The sequence below is a fragment of the Fukomys damarensis genome, unplaced genomic scaffold (genome assembly GCF_012274545.1).
Source record: "Fukomys damarensis isolate Sample0158 unplaced genomic scaffold, DMR_v1.0_HiC HiC_scaffold_35, whole genome shotgun sequence".
Taxonomy (NCBI): Eukaryota; Metazoa; Chordata; class Mammalia; order Rodentia; family Bathyergidae; genus Fukomys; species Fukomys damarensis.
In genome coordinates, this window is record NW_022900947.1 from 30,460,774 (window position 1) to 30,487,328 (window position 26,555).

At 39.8% G+C, this 26,555-nt stretch overlaps 1 protein-coding gene across 2 annotated transcripts in view; it reads right to left on the reverse strand.

Moving 5' to 3' along the window:
* Smim14 (small integral membrane protein 14) overlaps positions 1-26,555 on the reverse strand; it is a 76,128-nt gene that overhangs the window by 27,692 nt on the left and 21,881 nt on the right. For both annotated transcript variants that reach the window (XM_010625118.2, XM_019207619.2), the window contains exon 2: positions 13,560-13,669. In XM_010625118.2, the coding sequence (XP_010623420.1) occupies positions 13,560-13,634 (75 nt within the window). In that variant the 5' untranslated portion in view covers positions 13,635-13,669. The remainder of the gene's footprint in view (positions 1-13,559; positions 13,670-26,555) is intronic.

The following is a 26,555-nucleotide window of genomic DNA, read 5'->3' on the forward strand; positions in this document are numbered from 1 at the left end:
TTTTTTCCAAGGTATTTTCATGGCTATAAAGGAATGAATTGTTTTAAAATACTTAAAGTACTGTACTTATAAGGAAATACCTGATTTTTCTTTTTTTTTTCCTGACAGAACACCAGACAACCAAAAAGAATAATTTATTAGACTGTGGTTTGTCGCTGGCATTTTAGAGGTATTCTGCTAGTGTATGACTAAAAATCTTTGTATCACTGGACATAGTCCCACAGTAAATAAAACACAATTATACACAACATGATAAGAAAACTTGATTTTAATTGAAAAGGATTTCCTGTATATCTGTGCTTATCTACCCTTTTGGGTGCTTTTACACCATATTTAACAAGTTAAGTATTAAAACTAAAATATCACAGTAGGTAGGAAAGATGTTTACGGTTTGCAGTAACACCTTCAATTTTTTTTATTGTTTCTAATCATTCCTGAAGCAAACAAGTGTACATGCACCTGAATAATCCAGTGCTCATCTAACTCGTGATATGATTTAAATCACAGGAAGAGCACATGCTAAGATTCCATGAAGCCTTGCCACAAGCGCCCCCAAATGGGTATTCTTTGTACTGCAGTCACAACACCTCGAACTTAAATATTGAGTTGGTAGTAGACTTTAAAACACTCCTGCCATGAACAACAAATTTGTTTTATTTTACAAACCATAGTGCAGACAGATAATATAAACAATGGGATTCGGTTCTCACTATTGCAAAAAGTAGATGGAAGAGAAGGGAGGGAGGGAGGAAGAAAGAGCCATTTGCTCTGCAAAACAAAAACGAATGAGCAACAAGTTTATTTTCTTTGTGCTAAAACGTATATAAGCACTGATGCTGCAGATAGACGACTCTGAACTAGTCGGTGTCCATAAAGCCTTAGGGGTCAGACCAGTTTTTTCCATCTCTTCAGTGAAAAGGAATCCTCTACAATTATTAATTTTTATATACCACTATACTATTATAATTGCTATACTATTATATAATACTATATTTAAATGATGCTACTACACAGCATTATTTTAGGTTAAATATTTAATGCATTTACACAGCTCCAAAATGTTAAAATACATGATGTTTCCCTCCTGCTCCTCCTCTACCCACCCACCCCTGATCACAGCGAGTTTTAAGGCAGAAGCAGACCAATAGCAGCAGAGCAGAACACGACAGCAAGCAAATGACACACGGCCTCAACCAAACTGCCACAGTGGAAGAGCTCTGCCACTCTCCAGTCAGCCCCAGTACCTGGGTCAGTAGCTGAACCACTGCAACTCAGCTGTAAAACCGCAGCTCTGACACCAGAGGCTTCTCTGGGCTTGGCCCTCCAGTCTCTCCCCATTGGAACCACTCTATCAGGTACGTTCCTTTCAGCCTTGAGTATGCACTGACAACCACGGAAATGACCTGCACATGCACGTCCGAGGTTTCTCTGTGCTGTTCACCAGCACTTCTCTGATAATTCCAAAGCACTGTATAGTTGGCCCTCAAGGCATGACAGATGAACAACTTGGGATATGGCCAGAATTTTAGTTTTAACTTATAATCAAAGTCTTGAGTTATGACTTGAATGCCAATGCTCGTGCTTCCAGATGGTTTCAGATACATATTTAACCCTTAAAGAGTTCTGGAAGGAACATTACAACATCCTTTCTATCCTGGACCAATGTCTCCCTAAGGACACTGAGATCTGCCTGTATACAGGAGCGAGGCTTTGAAGGATGTGCAGAGAAGCCTGAGCCTTCAACGAATTTAAATTACAACCAGCCCTCGAGAACAAATTATAAACCAAGGGTCCACTGTATTAATTTCTCACCAGATGTGGTGGTACACACCTGTAATCCCAACACTCTGGAAAGCTAAACCAGGAAGATTACAAGTTTGACTCTAATCCAGGCAATTCAGGGACTTAGTAAGACTCTGTCTCAAAACTTTACTTTTAAAAGGGCTGGGGGTTGGGCATGGTGGCACACGCCTGTAAAATCCCAGCACTTGGGAGGCTGAGGCAGGAGGTTCGCTGTGAGCTGAGACCAGCCTGAGCTACATAGTGAGTTTCAGGTCAGTCTCAACTACATAGTGAGACCCTGTCTCAAAAAAACCTAAATAAATAAATGGGCTGGGGATGTACAAAGGCCTTGGGGTTCACCCCTTAGCACTCACCCTCCCTCCAAAAAGAAAAAAAAAAAAGTTCCCATTACACATCTAATAATTTTTTCGGAGGGGCGGGGCGGGTACCAGGGATCAAACTGGGGTTCTTGTGCTTGCCAGGCAGGAGGCAGAACCACTGTGCTAAATCCCTAGCCCAAGACATAAATTTTTACACTCCCAGCCTGTACTGGGGATTGAACCCAGGAGCTACTGAGCTATATTTTTTATTTTGAAACAGTCTTGCCAAGTTGCCTAGGCTGGCCTCAAACCTGTGATCCTCCTGCCCCAGAGTCTTGAGTAGCTGGGATCACAGGTACATGCCACTGTGCCTTGTTTTTTTTGGTTATTTGTTTTTGGTTTTTTTTTGTTGTTGTTGTTGTTGTTTTTGGGTTTTTTGAGACAGGGTCTCACTATGTAGTGAGACTGACCTGGAACTCACTATGTAGCTCAGGCTAGTCTCGAACTCACAGTGATCCTCCTGCCTCAGCCTCCCGAGTGCTGGGATTACAGGCGTGCGCCACCACGCCTGGCCTGTTTTTGTTTTTTAACTTTTTTCTTTTTTCCGTACTAGGAATCAAAGTCAGGGCTTTGTGTTTGCTAGGCAGGCACTGCACCACTGAGCTACTCTTCCCTGGTCCCTCTTCTTGATGGATCTTATTTCTTCTTTTCTTTTGGGGGGATAGGGAATAGGAGTACTAGGAATGTAACTGAGGGCCTTCACTCAGAGCTATATCTATAGTCCCAATCCCTTTTAAAAACTTGTAAATTCCAAAACAAGGACCCGCTAAATTCCCCAAACTGGGCTCAAATTTACAGTCCTGCCTCAGCACTATCACTGAGCTATATTCCCAGGTTTTTGTTTTGTTTTTTATTTTGAGGCAGAGGATCACTAAACTGTTCAGGCTGACCTTGAACTTGCAATCCCCCGTCTCAGCCTGAGTAGCTGGGATTACAGGTGTGTACCATCATGCCCAGGTGTCTTGACTGTGAATAATAGTTTGTCTGAGATTAAGACTATCATTCTTGGGGGCTACATGTTTCCTTTTAGTTTTTGCCGTTTTCAGTAGCTGTGTTCCCTGTAAACAGCATTTTAAAATTCCAGTCTGGAATAGGGAATACAACGCACTCGCATATAACAATTATTTTAACTTTATGCTTTTTAAAATTAACTATGCTTCTCTCCTTTCTTGCCTGTCTTCATAAGCTTATTTGGGTTTCTTTTGTTTTTTCTAACCCTAACTCCCATACTAAAGTTCTCAAATGCATCAGTACTGGGCATAGGGCATTCTGAATAGAGGAATTAGATTCATTGTTGCTGTGATTAGCTTGCATGACACATGACTTTCAATACTCTACCAGACATTCACCTGAGCCTATACTCTAAATCCATTTCATAGAAAAATAAAGTGTTTTTAAAATGGTTTTACTTTACACAGACTTTTCAAGGAATTTAATTTGATTTTAGCATTTAAGACAAGGAAAACTATCTTTATTTTTTCTCCCCATTAAATTTATTGGTACATTTAAAGCAAACAATAGTTACATTTATCATTGGGATCTTGTACCTTTACATGATTGTGTCTTGTTTCTAATTTTTCCCCACACCCCTGCCCTCCCTTCACCCTTCCCTATTTACAAAGACTTTGTTTCCATTTTTTTCTTTTCCCTTATTTCCTTTCCGCTCCCTTTCCTACTTCCCTTTTAGCCATTTTCTTCCTACTTTATACTATCAATTATACCAGAGAAAATATTTGGTATTTACTCAAGCATGTCCTATTTATTTCAGAGTATAGCCTCAATGTGCATCCATTTAGCCATAATGTCTCTAGTTTCTCATTCTTTATGGCTGAGTAGTATTCCATCTTATAGAAAAACCACTTCTTTATCCAGTCTTCAGTTGATGGGCATATGGGTTGTTTCCAAGTCTTAGCTATTACAAATTGTGCTGCTTTAAATATATGTCTGCATATATCACTGTGATATGATTCTTTTCATTCTTTTGGGAAGATACCCAGCAGGGGGAATAGCTGGGTCAAATGGGATCCCTAAGCCTAGTTGTTTGAGGTATCTCCATATTGATTTTCACAGTGGATGTACCAGTCTGCACTCCCACCAACAATGAAGAAGGGTTCATTTATCCCCACAGCCCCTCCAGCATTTGTTATTGGTTGATTTCCTGATAGCAGCCATTCTTTCTGGGGTGAGGTGTACAAAAACTGTCTTATTTGAAACTTAACCAAGAATCTTCCACCATTTCAGAAAAGCGTGTTTTGACGGTATTCAAGATTAATACAACAAACATGAGTCTGCACGTAGAGCAATAGCATTCATAGTAATGTTTCATATTAAAAGTATCCATTTTGCCAGGCCTAGTGGCACACCCTGCAATCCCAGCACTATGATATAGCACCATGCCATGATAGGAAGGTTGCCTTGAGTTCAGTGCCAGCCTGGGCTACAGATCAAGACCCTGTCTCCAAAAAACAAAACAGGTACCAATTTTATCTTCTTTCCTACTATAGCTGTCCCTAAGAACACTATAGTACTATTTTCCTCAACTGCTTTGCATGTTTTTCTGTTCATATTTATTTTTGAATTTTATTTATTTATTTGTTTATTTGAGACAGGGTCTCACTATGTAGTTTAGACTGACCTGGAACTCACTATGTAGTCCAGGCTGGTCTTGAACTCACAGCGATCCTCCTGAGTGCTGGGATTCTGTTCATATTTATTGATGAAGGATGGCAGGCAGGTTAGAGTTAGGTATACAAACAGCTTCCCTAATCAAAGGAGACTGCAGGCAGGTAGATAGGTAAGGCACCTCTCCACTGAAGCAAACAAGGCTCATTCTAAGGCTTTCTGACACACTTCATTTGGAGCCGGGCATTCTTTCTTCTCTTTCCTAATTTTTTTTTTCTTTCCTATTTTATAACCACTTCTAAGCTCAGGGGTTACCTTGGCTTCCACTTTGGTCCTTAACAGTCAAATGGGGGCTCTCCCCATGCATTATCTTCCGCTTTTCCAAGCAGACAGTTCTCCTGGTAGCAAACGCCTTAATAGGTCACTTTGTATTCCAAAGATGGGGAGAAATGCACAATGGATGCAGCCACTAAACAGACCCCTACTTCCTGAATGCACTTAGTGAACACGGAAAGCTCTGGAAACCTTGTTGTTACTCAACACAATGCAGAGGCAAACAGTCCTACAAGGTTTGTTCTGGAAAGTAGTAGTTCCTTATCCCATTCATACTCATTTACCCTCACTGGACAAGCACTTTCACCATTCATCTGATTATTTTAGTATTTACTCCCACACCTTCTATATGTAAATATTCATTTTATTATGCCATTTCTTGGTTTTCAGCATTAAGCAAAATATGTACATGCACAGTATGGAATAGGAAGATCTTGTTTTCTTTCCCTGATCCCATTTTACACGTAGACTCTTTGCATCTCCTAATAAAAGAAAGTTGTTTCATTCAATCTCAATTTGCAGATTAGAATCATGTAAATGCTCTTAAACTATACAGTAAATTACAATTACTTTTTCTTTTCTACACTATTTTCTGTTTCTTTAAAGTTTCACCAGCACCTGCATTGACTCAGTTTTCTATGGCTTTTCGTAACTTTTCTTCAGTTATCTTAATCACAAGGTGTCTAGACTCACCAGGCATTCCACTGATCTATCCTTCTGAAAAAGTCTCCCCTTCCCCACAAAGCCAGCTACTCTATAGTCCTGGAGAAAAGTGTCCCCCAGGATCTCTTGTCACTATAATGCTGGGAAGTACTTCACCTCCCTCAAGTGCTGCATTTTCTGATTTCTATACTCTAAATCTTAGTCTTCTTTGCTGTTGATATTTCCATTTTGGTAAAACCAAAAGCAAACAAACAAAAAAAACCCACTTCTTTCTCTAGTTAACCTCCTATAAGAGTACTTGAGCTCAGCTGGGCATGGTGGCACACACCTATAATCCCAGCACTCGGGAGGCTGAGGCAGGATGATTGCTGTGAGTTCAAGACCAGTCTGGGCTGCATAGTGAGTTCCAGGTCAGTCTCAACTACAGAGTGAGACCCTGTCTCAACCCCCACCCCCCAAAAGAGTACTTGAGCTCCTCTCCCCCATACAGGGCACTGAACCAAGAGCCTCTGTAATAAGCTGCATGTATGGCTTATATCTCTATATGTTCCCCCAAAGTCTCATGTGGTCATAGGTGGGGGTTTTTCAAGGTGGCTGGATCAAGGCTAGGTAATACTGGGATTAAGGCTGCCCGTTTGGTGTGTGACTGCTACCTACTCTAAGGATATAAGGGACAGAAAGAGAAGGTCACTGCTCAATGCATTTTGCTTGCTGCTTCTCTGCTGCTTTGCTGCCTTCTGCCCACCATGAACTGTTTCTCCTCTGTGATGCCCCTTTTCCACGCCACCCTGCCTTGAAGCCAGACAACTATGAAATGAAACCTTTATACACTGTGAGCTAAATAAACCTTTCCTCCTTTAACTTTGGAAATCAGGGATTTTGTCTCAGCAACAAGAGAAAAAGTAACCAAGGCACTACATCCCTAGCTTTTTTTATTTTGAGACAGAGCCTCACTAAACTGCCCGGGCTGAGCTCAAACTTTCAATTCTCCTGCATCAGCCTCCAGAGTAGCTGGGATTATAGGTGTGCTTTATCATGCCCAGTTTGAGACTCATAAAAGTTTTTGTTTTTCTTTTGTTGAGATAGGATCTTGTTGTGTAGCTGAGGCTGGCATTGAACTCACTATGTCAGCTACTATGTAGCCCAGCCTGGCCTCAAACTCCCTGCTGCCTCACCCTGCTGAGTGCTGGGATTACAGGCCTGCATTACCACACCTGATTTGAGTAAAACATTTTAGAAGTCTCTATTTGATTGACAGTTTGAACACAAAATGTGGGACTAGTAATAATTTCTCTTCAGAATTTAGAAGTCACTATGCCAATACCAATTTCCAGTTTTGCTGCTAAGACTTTTGATCTCTATATGTGACCTGTTTTTCAAGAAAAGCAAGGTAGTCTTAATTGTTAGAACAAAGTGAGCAAAGAAAGGCAGAGTGGCAGTGGACAGATCACATAGGCCTATGTAAATTTTGTTTTTTCACTCTGAGTGCCATGGGAACTACTAGAGGATTTTCATTAAGAGAAGAATATTATCTGATTGATCTCAAATGAATCACTTTAGTGGCTGCAGTGAGAGTTAACTTGATGGGGGAGAAGCAAGAAGTCACAGGAGGCCAACTGCTGTAATCCAGGCAAAAGATGATGGCAGATGAGACCAAAATGTTGGATTGGAGATGTGAGAAACTGCTAAATTCTGGGTCTATTTTTAAGGTTGAGCCAAAAAGATTAATTTCTGCATCAGATGTGAGTTTGAAAGAACAGAGTAAGAGATGATGCCAAAATTATTGCCTTGACCAAGCAAAGTGGGTATGGGAGACTGAAGTGTGAGGTTTGGGGCAGTGTCAGAAGTTGAGATACGTGCATGGTAAGTTTATGGCAGCTCTTATTTATCCACATGGAGATGCATCAGCAGTGGGACATGCAAAGCCTGGAATCCAGGTGCACGGGCATCTTGGTGGATTACTGCTGCAGATCTGACTTTGGCTCTTATTTTGACCACTAGCGCTCTCTTTGATCCTACTCATTCTCCAACTAGGTTCACCAATGTGAGCCACATAATAGCCTCTTAATCAGGGGCCAGAACTTCGTCTATTACTTATAATGAAGAACCTTAACTGTCATCATTACTAAAAAAGGAAAAGAAGTTAAATTGTGAATAAATCCAACTTTATTAAAAGGAACATAAGAAACACATACAAGATCTATGATAATACTGTTTGCTCACATCTGCCTGGCAAGTGCAAGGTCCTGAGTTTGACTCCCATACTGGAAAAAAGGCATAAATAGCCAGTACTATTTGCTTTAGCATAACTTATAGTATATCATATACTTTATTATTTATGAAGAACTAATGGTAAAATCTTAATTGCAAAGCCCATCTACAGCTACAGAACAGGCAAAACTAAACCACAGTCCAGCATACAACTAATGAACTAACCATAAACAATCATTAAAACTTTTAGGGGCCAGGGATTTGGCTCAGTGCTTCTGCTGCCGGCCTCACAAGCACAAGGACCAGAGTTCAATCCCCAGTATAAAAAAAAAAAAAATCATTAAAACTTTATTTCCTCAAGTTTCTACTTGTTATTTGCACTTTAAATTCTTATAAATAAGAGTGAGGGGAGAGGGAAGGAAGGAGACATAAAAATAATTAAGATGTGTTATGTATTACCAACTCCCTATGAAAAATGCAATCATACTGCAAACATAGACCCATGCAGGAGTACAAAATTAGACAGCACGGGCATTCAGAGGAACATTTCTTTCCTCATCTGGGGAACACTTGGGAGGAGCTCAGGATTAGATCTTCCCACTGCTCAAAGAGTTCACCTGCTGGGAGGTGTGACTCTGGTATTGGTCCCCACAGAAATTTATGAACCCCCACCCCTTGGAACAATTGGTTTGATACTTGGGAAATTATCTCTAACTTTGAAAGTCATTACTGTTATTCCAGCTATTAATGATTCTGATTATAACTCTGAATTGTGTATTCCTGTTAGTTCCACAGGACTTTGGATAATTGAACAAGGAGATTATATTGCACAATTATTGCTCTTACCTAAACCAAAATTAAATAAGATTAACTTTAAAAATTCCCAAAAGGATCCTCAGCCAGAAATTTCTCAAGAGGAGGTTTATTTCACCCAAGAAATTTTCATAAACTGCCCGATGTGCAAAATTAAATTGAATGGCAAATTCTTTACAGGGTTGATAGATACAGGCGCTGACATGAATGTGTGATCAGCATGTTTTTGGCCATCATCTTGGGGAAAAAAAACAGTTAAAACATCTCTAGTAGGCCTCTGCCCGCCCCCCGCCCAAGTTTTACAAAGCTCAATTCCTCTGCTTTATGAAGGGCCTGATGGTCAGTTGGGACATATCTGTCCTTATATAGCTCCCATACCTGTAAATTTATGGGGCAGAGATTTATTGGAAGAATGCAGTTATAGTAACTACTTTGCCCCACATTGGGTGCCATATGTAGGAAAAAGGGAAAGGGGATGTCAGAAGAGCCTCTGCAGCAAGTTCTAGTCTCCTGCAAGCCACAACAGCACAAGGCAAATTAATTAATATATAGACAGAAATGAGACTACAGAAGAAGCTGAGCTTTGCCTGATCAATGAGGCAAAGATCCCAGACCATGGGCTTGCCACACCTTTATTCAGAACATCAGCAGAAACAGAAGAAGCAAATGACTCAGAGGGTGCTGTGAGGATCCTACAACAATGAGGAACTATGAAGATGAAGACTTGGCTCCTCCCAGGATGTCTCCAGCTGGTGTATTTCTGCCCTGGAGCCTCACAGCATCATGGCCTGGTAGACAGAAAAACTAGGCCCTAATTATGATTATGATTTGATTAGGAAATGATCTTTCCCCAAAATCATGCAGAAATGCTCCTGACAATGTACTAATAAAAATAAAAATTTTTTTAAAAATTAGGACTTGATTGTGACCTCCAAGTAAACATTTTACTACATGAGATTTAAAAAAATGAAAATTCCAATTTAAAACTTAAAATTAATGAGATGTTAGTATATTGCAGGAAGAATTAAATGTCCATTTTTAGAAAAATTAGACTAAATCTCAACTCTGTCACCATACTACAACATATTATTATTATGTCTACGAGCTTTCTGAGCACATAGGCATTTAACAGACACACAGTTTACTAAATGTAAACTTCACAGGTAGTTATAATTAATAAACTGCACGCTCAGATAAAATGCATGTAAAATACAGGCTAGAGGGCCGGGGTTTTAGCTCAGTGGTGCCACCACCTGCCTCACAAGCACAAGGACCCAAGTTTGATCTTGGTACCCCTCAAAAAATACAGTCTAGAAGTTAGTTTTAGAGTTTTAGGCATTTAAAAAATAGTAAGTACTGAGAAAAAAAGTCCATTGAAGTGCAAGGGTGAATTGGAAAATAATGGAGTGAGAGGCAGAAAGGCCTGGTATATTAGAAAAGAATACTGATGATGGTAAGTGGAAAATTGGTAAGTTTCACTTCAGTAGCCTTTTCCTGAAAATAAAATATGTGATCAAAGCCAGGAGTGGTGTTATATATCTATAATCCCAACAGAGGATTCCTGCCCAACAGAGGCAGGAGGATTTCAAGTTCAAGATCAGTCTGAATGATTTAATGACTGTCTCAAAATAAAAAATGGAAAGGGCGAGGTTGTGGAGCACTTCCTGAGTTCAATCCCCAGTAGGAGGAAAAAAAAAAAAGACATATAATCACAGATTTAAGAAATTTAAAAAGAGTGGGAGAAAGCCCTGGGTTCAATCCCCAGTAAAATCAGTCAGTCAAGTAGGGCTTAAGCCTGGCATAGTGACGCATGCCTATTATTTGTTCCTATTATCATAATATTTTTTGTTTATTTTGGTACTGGGTATCAAACTCAGGATCTTGCGCTTGCAAAGCAGGTAGTGGAACCACTGAGCTAAATCCCCAGCCCTATCTAATGCTTTTATAAGTGTTTGACCTTAGGTTTGATTAAATTTCGACTTAGAGGCTTAGAAGTATAGCTCCACGGTAGAGCTCTTGCTTAACATGCAACAAGCCCTAGCTTTGATTCCCAGGACAGTAAAAATAGCAACAATTTTTGGGCCTGGGATATAGCTCAGCAGTACAGCACCTGCCTGGTAAGCATGAGGCCCTGAGTTCAATTTCTGGTACCAAAACAAACAAACAAACAAATCCCAAAAACAATTTTTAAAAATGCAAAACCTCTGGACATGGTGCAGCACTCTTGTAATCCCAGCACTCAGGAGGCTGAGATATGAGGACTGCTCCAAGTCTGAGGCGAGCATGGGCTATATAGTGAGTTTGAGGCCAGTCTGAACTTAGTAACAGACCAAACAAACAAACAGAAAAAGCAAAGCCATCAGTTCTTTACTTCATAAATAAACAGAAGGAATATTTTTTAAAAATATTCTCTCCTGGACCAGGTGTTGGTGATATGTGCCTATAATGCCAGTTACTCAAGAAGCTGAAACAGAGGCATATCATATCAAGCTCCCAGTTAGCCTTACAAAACAAATTCTCTCCTGAGACTCATCTATATTTACATCGTTTCAGAGTATGATATTCTTACAACAGTATATTTCTATATCCTAAAGAGTCTAAATTAATTTCCAAGTATATATTTTATCCTTTTCCATTTGAGGCATTCTTTAGGATCATTAAATCCTAATGTAGGATGATTCTAAAAGGTGTATTACTAAAAAAAAAAAAAAAAAAAAAAAAAACACTCCTAGGCTGGGCATGATAATACACATTTATAATCCTAGTACTTTGTGAGGCTGGGACAGGAAGATCAAAAGTTTAAGCCCAGGAGCCGGGGATGTAGCTCAGCAGTATAGTGCCTGCCTGGCAAGTATGAGGCCCTGAGTTTGATTCCAGGTACCTCCCCCACAAAAAAAATTCAAGCACAGCGTCTGCAACTTAGCAATTTAACAAGATCCTGTCTGAAAAAAAAGACTCTGTTTGAAAACTTTAAAAAGAGGTGAGAATGAAGTTCAGTATCAAGGCCCAGGATCCAAAACTTAGTACCAAGTGTAAAAACACAAAAAAGGGAAGAAAAACAAAAACAAAAACAAAAACAAAAACCCAGGGGCTGGCAATTTAGCTCAGTGGTGCCACCACCTGCCTGGCAAGTGCAAGGTCCCGAGTTTGATCTCGGGTACCAAAAACAAAAACAAAAACAAAAAAATACCCACACTTCTAATCTATTAGGAAACATTGAGTTTTTTGAAAACTTGTTTATTAATTACCAACAATTCAAATATTTGAACATATGTTTCCCTTGATTTCATTAAGTGGCCCATTCAAATATATTCCTGTCTAAAAGTACTTTAAAAACAACAAAGTATTGCTATATGGTTAACAGAATGTACTCTGGCTAGAGGTATAATACTCAGGGTGTAGAGCACTTGCCTAGCATGTACAAGGCACCGGGTTCAATCCCCAGCATTGGGGCACAGGTACTTTATTGCTAGTAATGGTCAAATTTCTCCTTTTGCACTAAATAGTGTGTAATATTAAGGGAGGGCAGGGGTAAGGGGAAAAAATAAGAACCAAGACCTGTCATGTAAAAGTACAAGATCCCAATGTTGAAGGTAACTGTACTGTATACCTAAAAAGTACTAATAAACTCAATGAGAAAACAGACAAACAACAATAAAATTCAAGATCTTCTTATAATTCAAATCTGAGTGCAACTAATTCAATGAGACTATTCATATCCTATTGTTCAGAAATCTACCTCTGTTGAATAATTTGTATTTGGAAATGCTTTAAGTAAAGATTTTTACTATTGTGTCAGATGTTGGAGCATGATCTAAAGTGAAAACATAGCAGTTTAGCAGAAAAACAAACTCTACGTAACTAAAAACAATTCATTAGTAGTAACGTACAGTAGAAAAGGCTATATACAAATGTATTTTCTACCCATGATGGCAATTTTTTGAAAATTAAAAAAATTAATTTTATTGGTACAATTTTTTTTTTTTTTTAAACCAAGGATTGAACTCAGGACCTTGTGCTTGCAAGGAAGCAGTAGCACCACCAAGCTAAATCCCTGGCCCCTATTGGTACACTTTTGACATACATAATATAATGATCACACTCATCATAGGGAACCTATACCTGTGCATATCTTTTTTTTATACCAGGATCAAACTCAGGACCTTGTGATTGCAAGGTTGGTGACAACACCACTGAGCTAAATCCCTGGTCCTACACAATATATCTTAATTCTTTTTCCCCCCACACCTCGCTCTTCCTTTCAATCCTTCTTTCTTTCTTTACAAAATATTTTTTCTATTGTTTTCTTCCGTTGTTTTTCATTTTCTTAAATCCCTATCCCTCCCCTTTTCTTCCCCTCTCCCTCTCTTGTTTCCCCACTTCCCGTTAGAACATTTTCTTCCTATTTCCCAATATCTATCATCCATTTTGGTCCTTACTTACCCTCTGGTTTTCTCACACAAGAGAAACAATATGATATTTAAACATATGTGTCCAATTTCATTTCACTTGACATTATGTGCTTATGGTAGAATGATGGTAACATAAATCTAAATAGAGGTAGTAATCGAACTTCTACAATAAAAGAGGGCTGGCAAATACCATAATCATTATGACTTAATCCACTGTGGAATTTCAATTACAATATACTTTTTAGTGACCATCAGATGAAAATCTTCCAGTAACTAAGTCTCAGAAAAACAGCACAGAAGGAATACAGATCAGTTCACCCCAGGACTGTGCTATTTCTCTTACCAGATTGATCAACCTTCTCATCGCATGTTCATGAGAGCAAACACATTCACAGGGATCGAATCCTCCTTCTGCCATGACTGCCCAGCTTGATTTTACTTGACTACTGAAATCTACGAGGAAGGAAAAAAACAGTATAAGACTCCTATTGTTACTCTTTCTCTTCAACTATGAAAAATTTATATATTGCATAGATTATTATTATTATTATTATTATTTTTGTACCAGGGATCAAACTCAGGCCCCTGCATTTGTGAGGCAGGCAGCAGAGCCATTGAGCCAAATCCCCAGCCCTTAGATTCTTAACAGTTCTCTTAGTTATGTATTTTCATATTTTATTTATTCATTTTTGGTACTGGGGATTGAACTCGGGACCTTGTGTTTGCAAGGCAGGCGATGGAACCACTGAGCTAAATCTCCAGCACTATAGTTTCATATTGATTAATGACCTATACAGTACCTATGAATTTATTATCAGTCTGCTAAGAATTATGAATTTATCAAATGAATTATGAATCTATGAATCGTTACCCCTCTGCTGTCAGTCCAACTTCCTGTAAGTGTCTTCAGATGCTATGAACTAGCCCCATTTATGATGAAGATCTCTGCGAGATTGGGAAAACAAATGAATTAAGTGCTGACTGAACCAGTTTACTGCCCAATGCAATTTTTAGGTCAAAGTGCAGGGAGAATGGTATGAAGTGAGAACAAAGAGGTCAGAAGCCAGGGCCACTTAAGGTTTCCCCTGTGCCCCACATTGGGCCTCCACACTGAGCTGTATTACCAGCCCCACTTTGTCCTTTTTTGGAGACAGTGTCTCATGGTTGCTAAGTTGTCCAAGGTGGGCTTGAACTTGTGATCCTCCTGCCTCAAGTCTCCAGAGTGCTAGAATTACACGTGTGTGTAACTGCACCCAGCTCACACACACAGGGTTTTTCAGACCATGTTGAGCCCAGTTCAAGCCCAGTCTGGGCAACTTATGAGAGTTTGTTTTGTGGGGTTCTTTGGGGGTGGAAGTAATGGGGACCTGGCGCTTGCAAGGCAGACATGATGCCACTGAGCTACATCTGGAGACCTTGTGTTTTTTTTTCTTTAAAAGGTGGGGGCGCTAAGGATGCATCCTAAAGTGAAGGTCTTGGATTTAATTCCCAGTACTACCCCAAAACAGGTGTTTACATTGTGTTTCAAATGAAATAAATGATAGTATGAGTAGATGAAATTCTACACACCTGCTAGAAATAATTAACATGGTGATTTGGGGAATTGCCTACAATATACTGAGGTGAAATCAAGTAGGTGAACAGTCAGGACAAATCCACATTTCATCCAGTATCTTCCCATTAAGAAGGAAGGGGAAGCTAGCCATGGTGGCACACACCTGTAATCACAGCACTTGGGAGTCTGAGGCCAGCCTGGCTACCCAGTGAGTTCAAGGCCAGCCTTGAGACCCTGTCTCAAAAAACAAACAGGAAAACAAAAAACAGACAGGGCCAGGGAATGAGTTCAGTGGTGCCACCGCCTGCCTCTCAAGCACAAGGTCCTGAGTTCAATCCCCAGTACCAAACAAACAAATAAATTATAAGAGGGAAGGGAAGAGAAAAGGAGAGAAATGCAAGGAAGGGCAATGGAGGTTCTGGAGGCCTCAGCCAGAAGCCCTAACCCCCAGCAGCTAGGAAACATCATACATAAACGCTGACCAGCTCACATTCTTGTCTGAGGCCACTCTGTGTCCTTGTGTTTTTTCTGTTTAATGGATGAGTTTTTTGGTTAGTGAACTGAGCATACATATCTAACAGGGAAAACCCTGAAAGTAAATATGAGCTGCTTTTTTTTTTTAACTTTTCTCTTTTGGCACTGGGAATCGAGCCCAGGGTCTCACGCTTGCTGGGCAGGTGCTGCACTGCTGAGCTATATACCCTGCCCAATATGAGCAACTTTTAAAGGTAGATAAAATTCACCCTGTTTCTCAGCAAAGCTGGGACTGTGCTGGTGTGGACACAATCAAGCACCCACCAACAACACTGGTTCATCATCCTCCCTACTGTATGCCACTGGGCCAATGAAATGTTGGTCAAAGCTAAAAGATATTTTACCAAGATTTAAAAAAACAAATGCAAATACCAAAATGCTCAATACTTAGCCACTTTTGTAGCCTTTGAACAAGAAAATGTTACTTGTTTTTTAAAAACACAGCGGTTTTCAAGTCTCTTTTTAACCCATTTAATTAAGAAAATGAGATTTCACCTCCTCTCCCCAGAACACAGCTTCTCAAGAGCATAAACCTATCTTAGTCATTCAATTCCAAACACTTGCTTCACTACTTTGGCCCTGGCACACACTGAATAAATATTTACTGAATCCATGACAGTGTTTATCGTCTCTATATCTATATATATGCTGGAACATGTAAATGAACTAGAATTTTAAATTATACTGCAGTCTTGATTAGCCTCTAGTAAATGAGACTATGTTTCTGTAGAACCCGCCTCGTGTAAACCTGTACTCTTTTTAAGTACTGCTCAGTTTTCAGTTAACAGTTTCCTTTTTTTGTTGTTGTTTTTTGAGACAGGGTCTCACTGCGTAGTGGAGACTGACCTGGAACTCACTATGTAGCCCAGGCTGATCTCAAACTCATAGTGATCCGCCTGCCTCAGGCTCCCCAGTGCTGGGATTACAGGCGTGCGCCGCCATGCCTGGCTAAGAGTTTCCATTTTAAAAATCACTTTAAACAATAACAGAGTGGACCCTGTCAGTTAGGGCCTACGAACAAATGTTGAATATGCGCCAGCAGCTAAAGCAACGAGCAAAAACAACCTTTGCTCCATCCGGCCGCACGTGTGACGCCTCTGGTCTTCAGGGGGGCAGTAGGAAGCGTCTCATCCTAACAAGACAGAATGGGGTCACTGAATCATAACTCTGGCAAATCCACTTCAAAGAAGCCTTCGATAGAAAATAACTTAAAACAACGCTTTCGCCTTTTCCGTTTCACAGATTTGCTCAGTTCCTCTATATTTCTAATTTTAGAGAACAGTACTAACATCAAAGTCATGGGCTTGACCTTTGACGACAACTAGCTTTACTACCTGTTTCTCAAAAATGCATAATAGGAGCTAGGTGGTGGTGCACAGCTGTACCAGCACTCAGAGGAGGCTGAGGCTGGAGGATTACAGTAAGTTCGAGGCCAGCCTGAGCTACATAGTGAGTTCAAGGCCAGTCTGTACTACAAAGCAAGATTCTGTCTCAAAAAACAAAAGCACAATAGGTCACCAAAGTCCTAAGTCATGAAATCTAAAATAACTCAAAATTAAAAACAATTTAGAGGGACTGGAGATGTGGAGATGTAGCTAAGTGCCAGAGTACTTGCCTAGCATTCATGAGGCAAAGCCACAAAGTAGCGCTCAACATCATAGGGGAACTGAGGGAAGTAGACGCAGGTTTAGAATAAATCAAATTGGCCCTGAGTTGACAATGAGATTGGGCGACAGGGACTGCAGAGTTCTTATACTTCTCAACGTTTTTGTATTTCTAAATTTTTTGTAACATTTATGTGAGCATTTTACTAATTAATAACAGCAATCTGACTCTAGGCATATTAACACTATTTGTAGCAACTTTTTATGGGACATTAATCTAAAGATCTCAAAGCCATCTCAAATGCCTAAACAATTCGCAGCAAAGAAAAGCAGTGAAATGAGGCACTCTGCACACTGAGAAGGCAAAAAGCAATTCCCCTTATTCTGCAGATGCAGCTCATTTTCTCCCTTCTCTACAACTACACAACCTTTCCTGAAAGTCAAATTTAATTACCTGCTTACAACTCTGAAGAAGGTTAAAAAAGAGATATTGTAATTCTACTACAGTGTGCATTTTATAGAGTTGTAGAATTATGCTTATAGATAAGATTGGATTCCTTAAAAGTAGCTCACTATTAGGCCAAACAATATAGTAAATGGTGACAACAGCAGTTATCAGATATTTATAACTAATAGATATAGGTTTTATGAGATATTATACAAGTTCTATAACTTTTATTTCAGTATACAAAGCTCTCCTATTTATCTATCTTTCTCTTTCTTTCTTTTCTTTTCTTTTTTTTTTTTTTTTTTTTTTATTTTTTTTTTTTTTGAGACAGTGTCTGGCAATGTAGCCCAGGCTGGCTTTGAACTCAGTGATTCTTTTTTTGTTGTTGTTGTTGTTATTGGGGATTGAATTCAGGACCTTGTGCTTGCGAAGTAGGTGAACTCAGTGACTCTTATGCCATACCCAGCTTTTCTTCATTCTTTTTAATTGCTATATAATACCATAAAACATGAGTAAATAATTTTTGTTTGTTTGTTTGTTTTTTTGAGACAGGGTCTTACTCTGTAGTTGAGACTGACCTGGAACTCACTATGTAGCCCAGGCTGGTCTCGAACTCACAGCGATCCTCCTACCTCATTCTCCCGAGTGTTGGGATTACAGGCGTGTGCCACCACACCCGGCTCTACGAGTAAATAATTTCAGCATTCTTTTATTACAGACTACTCCACATTTCCAATTTTTAAAATAATATTTTAACAACTCTCTTTGGGCTCATATTTTTGTAGAACAGTTCTAAAAATCAAATCTCTAGGCTTAAGGGCATACATAAAAAGACTTTATCTATTTGGAGGGAGCAGTAGAGAAAGAGGAAGAAGTCTTCCAGGGGCAAATCTTCCTAAAATAATTCCAAATAACAAAAGTAGATTCCTTCACTGCCCAAGTAAGGCTTAACCTCCTCCTCTTACCCTGAGTGTCGCCTGGACTTAGTACTTCATTTCTAAGTAACAGCACACAGAAAGGAAAAGTAACTTCACAGTAGAGAAATGAGCAAGAGGAATATACATAGTGAGACCCTGTCTCGAAAAATTAAAGAAAAAGCTTTAAAAAAACCAACAAAAAGAATCATACCAGAGTGATATATGCATACCCATGTTTATAGCGGCACAGTCTGTAATAGCTAAAACTTGGAAACAGCCCATTTGCCCATCAGTTGGAGACTGGATAAAGAAGATGTGGGTTTTCTATAAAATGGAATACTACTCAGCCATAAAGAATGAGAAATTAGATTCATTCATAGGAAAATGGATACATATTGAGGATATACTCCTAAGTGAAATAAATAAGTCACACATGTGTAAATACCGAATAGTTTCTCTGGTGTGAATAAACTGTAACAGTACATAAGATCCTAATGAGATAACTGATATCATGAAATGGGAAGAAAAGAGCTAAAGGTGTAGGGAAAGTGAGAAGGGTAAGAGAAAGGTAATAAGGGAAAAGAAAAAAATATGAAAAAATGGAAATAAAGTGTTTGTAAATGGGATGGGGAGGAGGGAGTGAAGGGAGGGTAGGGAAAAAATGAGAACCAAGACCTGTCACGTAAAGGTACAAGATCCCAATAATGAATGTAAGTGTACTGTATACCTAAAATGTACCAATAAACTCAATAAAACAAAAAATAAAACCAACAACTCAAGTACTAGTAAATAGGAAGTACCAGTATATTAACCAAAAGAACATTATACTGTGTAGTAACGGTGTATATAGCAGAACCATCTTCTGCAACAGTATTTCTAGAACTGATTTGGCTCTTTGTATGCTAGCCCACTGGAGACACCCTAAAAAGGACTGGATATTCTCAATTCTCATCTCTAGGAAACTAGACTTGGAAAGTTGGAGAAGGATCTGAAAAAATAAATTACTGAATCTAAGCAGGTGAAGAAAGGGGTTGGGCGTATGTGCACCTCTAGTTGGCTCAAATCACAGATTTTTTTTAATCGGTTGTCTATGAGAACCAAGCTGGGCAAAGAGGACGAACAGATAACTACGAAGCAGAACCCAGCAAAGACTAAACATGTCTTGCTACTCCTAGATCTCAGAATGAACTTTTACATATAATTAAAGCGTATTGCATTAATTTTTTCAGAGTCAACATCTGACTCAAGCTACAAATCGTTAATTACCTATAATTACAAGGGAGATTTAAAGTAGACTGTGTGTGCCCAAGTAAACTGAACCGCTTGCTTTAGAATACATTCTTCGGGTGGTAGGCACGGTGGCACATGCCTGCAGTTCCAGTTACTTGCAAGGCTGAGGCAAGAGGATCACTTGAGCCTAGGAGCAAAAGATCAGCCAAGCAGTGCAGCACAGCAAGACTCTGTCCTTTTTTTGAGACATCGTCTTGCTATGCAGTCCGGGCTGGCCTTAACTCACTATGTAGCCCAGGTTGGCCATGCTCCTGACTCAGCCCCAGGAGTACTGCAATACAGGCATGCACCATCATGCCCTGTCCAAGACTTTGTTTTAAAGAAAGAAAAAAAGAAAAGAAAAACAAAAAGTCGGCCGGCCGGCCAGCCAGGCACAGTGGCCTACACCCTGTTATCCCAGTACTTTGTGGGGGCTATGGCAGGAAGATCATGAATTAAAATCTCACCCAGACAATTTAGAAAGACCCAGTCTCAAAAGTGGTTGGGGAGAGCTGGGGGTTTAGCTCAGTGGCACCAAGCCTGCCTCATAAGCACAAAGTCCTGAGTTCAATCCCAAACAAAAAAAAAAAAAAAAAAAAAAAAAAAAAAAACGAGATAAAAACAAAAAAAAAAAAAAAAAAAAAAAAAAGAAGAAAAAAAAGGTTGGGGATGTAGCTCAGTGGTAGAGCGCACATGGGTTCAATCCCCAGTCAGACAGACACACACCCTGAAACTTTTTTTTTTCTGATGGAAGTATATTGCTTGTACAATGAAAAAATAAGCTTTCTTCAGTAAGAGGAAAAGGTCTGTGTGTTATGTGGAAAAAGCATACTAAAGCAGATTACAAAATGGCACATACATTGTAATTAAATTTGAAAACACAGCATTAAAAGAGAAGCTGGAAAGAACCACGTACTAACAGGTTTATGCTCATGAAAAATTCCATCACTGGAAACTTTGGGTTGAACACCTGGAAAATTTATGGGAAAGTAGGGTTAGAACACAGTTCCAGGCGATCTTTGGAAATTCCTTATAAGTGATAAAAATAAAAGCTTTATTACTGACATTTTGCTTATCTTAAATTAATAATAATGGGTAATTCGAGTCCACAATTATCCATTGAGTTTCAGGAACTTGCAGGTATCACCCTTTCTGTAGGTCTGCCAGGAGGCCTATAGATTAATCCTGGCAAAGCCGAGGACTCCTAGCAGGCATTCCTGTTCCCCCAGCCCGGTGTTAGATTCCTGTGCTCTTTCTGACTCTGAGGCTTGACCTGATGCTTCTTCTCCAGGATGGCACGAAACACAGACTACAAGTACAACTCTGTCCATCCTTTCCCCTTAAATAACTCCTTCCTGGCACCCTCATCAAAACAACAGACTCTGTCAGGATCTCCTCTCCACGTCTTAGACCCATTCCTTACTTTAAAAACAGCACAGCAGGGCTGGTAGTGGAGCTTAGCCCCGGGTTCAACGCCCAGCACTGTAAATAAGCTAAGAAAAGCTGTCAGGTCTAAGGACACAGAATCACCGCAACACCTTGGATTGTTCCTTAATTTTTGAGCCTGTACTATAAAAATATGTAACTTTATGTAACTTAACCCTTCCCTCATCCCTAATTTCCTCTCCTCTTCAATAAAGGTCACTTCCCTGCTCCCTCTTCCAATAAAATTATTCAAAGGATTCCATTTTCCTCCAAAGAAATAAGTCAGAAATCAGGCTTAATGAGATTCTTGTGGTAAAGGCTTTCGAAAGTATATAGAATTGCTATAGTCTCAGCATTTAAATTTAAGGATTATTTTACCCCAAAATGATTACTATTAAGGTGATTAGATAATTTTTTCTTGTTTTATTTTTCTATGCATTTTACTTTTATTTTTAGTGCCGGGGATCAAATTCAGGACCTTGTGCTTATGAGGCAAGCGGCAGCACCACTGAGCTAAATCCCTGGCCCTGCATTTTACTTTTTGAATCGTATTACATATTTACATATGGGTATATGTTTGTGTACGCATACATTTACATATATATGTAAACAGAGGGCTGGGGATTTAGCTCAGTGGTTCCGCCTCCTGCTTCACAAGTGCAAAGACCCGAGTTCGCTCCCTGATACTAAAAAATAAATAAATCAATAAAATAAATCAAAATGTAAACAGAACCCAAAATAAAAACCAAATCAAACTCCCATCCAAAACTCCCATTCAGCCAGGCATGGTGGTGCATACTTGGAATCCCAAGTCTCAGGAGGCTGAGGCAGGACTGCTTCAAGTTCAAAGCCATCCTGGGCTACATATTGAGACTCTGTCTCAAAAAAAACAAAAATAAGAGTTGGGGATTTAGCTCAGTGGCGCCATGTCTGCCTTGCAAATGAAAGGTCCTGAGTTCGATCCCTATTACCCAAATCAAACAAACAAAAGACAAAATTTCCCATATAGCAATACCATAAGGATATCATATATACCTATAGAGTGATAAATAGAAATAGTACAAAATTTTTACAATTTAGAGTTTTTGTTTTGAGACAAAATCTTAAAAAAATATTGGTAAGTTTTCTTTTATGAGTCATGGGCCATATTTTTTGTAGTTTGAGTTACAAGAGTAAAACACAAATTTCTTTTCCTTTTACAATTTCATAGATGGGAGACTCATTCTTTTTTTTGTTGTTTTTGAGACAAGGTCTTGCCACATAATTCAGATTGGCCTCAAGCAATCTTCCTGCCTCAGCCTCCCAAGTGTTGGGATTTGTGATCCTCAGCCTCCCATAGTGCTAGGATTAGAGGTTGTTTCATTTTTTGAGACAGGGTCTTGCTGTGCAGTACAGACTGGCCTTGAACTCATTATGTAGCCTAGGTTGGCCTCAAACTCCAAGTGATCCTGCTGCCTCAGCCTCCCATGTGCTGGGATTATAGGCGTGCACAATTACACTTGGCAGCAACATTTTTCTTTCCTTATTAAGTACAGAACTTCTACCCTTTCCCTTAAAGGAATACTTCACAGCTTCTCTAGCATTTTCTACTTGCTACTATCACTACTTTCAGTAAAGTAAATAAATACTTAAACACAAGCACCACTTCTTCCAGTCCAGCCCAACCAGCTGGTGAGTAACTGATGAAACAGGTGGGTAGCAAGGATATACCTAGATAAAGCAAGGACGCACTTCCTGGGCAGGGCAGAGCAGGAAAGTAAGAGATTTCATTACCCTACTCAGAATGGTGTACAGTGTATACATTTTAAATTTTATTATTGAAGAAGACACATGTCAGTAAGTGCCCTCAATATAGTCCCCCTTCCATGAAATACCTCTCGCATTGTTTAAGTCACTTTCTGAAACAGTTCTGGAAGTCCTCCTTCCTGTCTTTATGAGGTGTGATCAAACTACAATGAAGGACTGGGATTTAGCTCAGTGGCACTGTTGCCTGCCTCACAAGCGCAAGGTCCTGAGTTTGATTCCAGGTTCCCTCCCCGCAAAAGAAGCATCCTATGCATTTTTATCCAAGAAAAAGCAAAAACTCATTGATCAAAGCTCCAGTTTTAAAACTAAAAATAAAGCATATGCCAGAAACAGAACTGTCACATGGACGCAGGAAGCCTACACTTGAGCTTGCTTTTTTTTTTTTCCTTTTGTGTGGTGGAGACTGAAACCCAAAGCCTCATGCATGCTAGGGAAACACCCTACAACTGAGCCACATCCCTAGAAGTGTGTGTGTGTGTGTGTGTGTGTGTGTGTGTGTGTGTAACTAAAAATAAAGCATATGCCAGAAACAGAACTGTCACATGGACGCAGGAAGCCTACACTTGAGCTTGCTTTTTTTTTTTTCCTTTTGTGTGGTGGAGACTGAAACCCAAAGCCTCATGCATGCTAGGGAAACACCCTACAACTGAGCCACATCCCTAGAAGTGTGTGTGTGTGTGTGTGTGTGTGTGTGTGTGTGTGTGTGTGCACAGGGCCTTCACATTGAGTTTCATTCTCAGCCCTTCTCTTATTTTTACTTTTGAGACAGGGGACTCATTACATTAAGTTGTCCAGGCTGGGGGCTTGAATTTGTGATCCTCCTGCCTCAGCCTACCACAGTGCTAGGATTACAGGTATAAGCCACTATACTCAAGCTACTTTTTTTTTCCTTCAGCTTCTATTCTTTTTCCCATTTATACCACTAAAGTATTCATCTTTAAGCCTAGCTCAGTGGCCCATGCCTATAATCCAAGCACTCTGGGAGGCTGAGGCAGGAGTATTCTAAATTCAAATCCAGCTTGGACAATTTAGCAAGATCTTGTATCCAAAAAAAAAAGGAGGTGGTGGGGGTGGTGATACAGCTCACTGGTACTGTGGGGGGAAAAGTCTTTTTAGAAAAATATGCACTTCTATTGCTTGGCATGGTGACACATGCCTATAATCCTAGTACTGAGGAGTAGGCTGAGACAGAAGGACTGCCCTAAATTTGAGGCCATCTTGGAACACATAAGTTCAAAACCAACCTAAACTATACAGTTGAGACCTTGTCCCCACCCCACCCCCGTGCAAGTTTTATTTAGAGGCTTTCACCCACACAGTGGGGCATGCCTGTAATCCTAGCACTTGGGAAGCTGAGGCAAAAGGATTGCCATGAGTTTGAGGCCAGCCTGAGATATACGGTGAGTTCAAGGCCAGCCTGGACTACATAGTGAGACTCTGTCTCAAAACAAAAACAAACAAACAAACAAAACAAGGGGCCAGAGATTCCCCTCAGTGGTGCCTTGCCTGTCTGGCAAGTGAAAGGTCCTGAGTTCAATCCCCAGTACCAAGGAAAAAAAAAGAAAGAAAAGAAAAGTGACTGACCTATTGAGCAGAGCAATCTCAAAACCCTAGGTACCTTTCATAATAAACAGGAAGAACAGAGCTGGGGATTTAGCTTAATGGTGCACCAGTACCAAAAAAAAAAATTTAAAAAATAAAAAATAAATAGGAAGAACAAAATATCTATTAATTCTAGTGATATTATTATACTATACATTAATATGCTATTACATAAATAGTTGGAATGACATCAGACTACTTAGTCTCAAACCCATTCATATATAATACTTTTTGCAAAGTGTTAAACTTTGCTTTAGTCTCAGCAGAAATTGGTCTCAATCAAATACATATAGTTCTGTTTTGTTTTTTTTGAGAGGTCTTGTTTTGTAGTTTTAGGCCAACCTTAAACTCATATAGATTGTCTTGCCTCAGCCTCCTGAGTGCTGAGATTATAGGCATGCACCAGTACACCCAGCTCAATCAAATATAGACAAGCCTAATAGTTTATATTAGAATGTAGCCTTACTACTTTCACATCTTAACCTCAGCCTTTCTGACAATGTCAAAGCAAGATAATAATCCACTCTTTTCTATTCTATTTCTGTGTGGTACTGGGATTGGACCCAGGTCTTTCCCTTAAACTACATCCCTAGCCCTGTTTGCTTTTTCTTTTTTTCCCCCCCTGGTATTGGGGATCGACCTCAGTACCTTGCGCTTGCAAGGCAGGTGAGCCACTGAACTACACCCCCGGCCCTGTTTGCTTTCTTATTTTGAGGCAGGATCTCACTAAATCATCAACTTGCTCATATTGGGTTCAATTTATGATCCTCCTGCCTCAGAATAGAGTGCTGAGATTTCAGGGGCATGCTGCCACATTATTCGTTGGTGTTCTTTTTTAAACATGGTATTGCTACATAACCCAGACTAGCCTTGAACTGCAGCCCAGACTGGTCTCCAATTCATGATTGTCCTGCCTCAACCAGCCAAGTGCTAACATTACAGATATGTGCCACCACACCCTGCAAAAATTACCAAGTTTTAAATGAGAAAAAATGGTTTAAATAAACTAGCAGGATGACCAATCCCATATCTAATATGTGACAGATCATGGACAGGAAATCAAGTCAGAGTAAACTGCCAGCCGGATCTCATTCCACATCTGCCACACATGACCAACCATGCTGATCACATCATTTCACCCTTACAAAGCCAAATTTAGAGCAACACAGAAATAGAAACTATCTACTGACTTCCTATCACTTTTTACTTTTTTTTTTTTTTTTTTTTTTTTTTGCTTTAAACTATTTAACTGAAATGTCTGCCACACACTGCCTCTCACTTATTTTGATGCATATTCTTCCCATGGCAATTTAGAGATCTTCCTGCCAATATAAACATTTCATAACTGTTTGGTCATGTGGGTGGGTGTAGACATGCACCTCACATCTGTCAGCAAGAAAACATTCAAGTGGGCTGGGGATGCAACTCAGTGGTACAGTGCCTGCCTGGCAAGTGCAAAGCCCCGAGTTTGATTTTCAGTACCAAAAACAGTAAACATTCAAGAGTGAAGACCTGACACAATTAACTAGGTACAATGAGGATCTGCCCCAAGTATTTGTTTCTCTGAGGTAAGGGCACCACACACCTGATCAATTAAGAAAACTACCCTTACAATTCAGGAAGCTATTTATCTATCTATCTATCTATCTATCTATCTATCTATCTATCTATTTATTGTACCAGGAATCGAACTTGAGACACTGCTTTTGTGAGGCAGGTGGCAGTAATGCTGAGCTAAATCCCTGGCTCCCTATTTTTTTTTTTTTTTTTTTTGTACCAGGGATCAAACTCAGGACCTTGCACTTACAAGGCAGGTGGAGGAACCACTAAGCTAAATCCCGGGCCCCCTATTACTTCTTAATAATAATATAGTTTTGTTTTGTTTGAGACAGAAAGGCAATCCTCGTGCCTCAGCCCCCCAAAGTGCTGGGACTACAGGGGTGCACCACCATGCCCAGCACAGTAATGATATACTTTTGATCTACATTTGCATCTCTGATGGGAAACAAGGAAAGGATACTCAGATGTGACTAATTACACTTTAATAAAAATTCTGGCTGGGCATGGTGGCTCACACCTATAATCCCAGCAGTCGGGAGGCTGAGGCAGGAGGATCACTGTGAGTTCAAGACCAGCCTGGGCTACATAGTGAGTTCCCTGTCTAAAAAAAAAAAAAAAA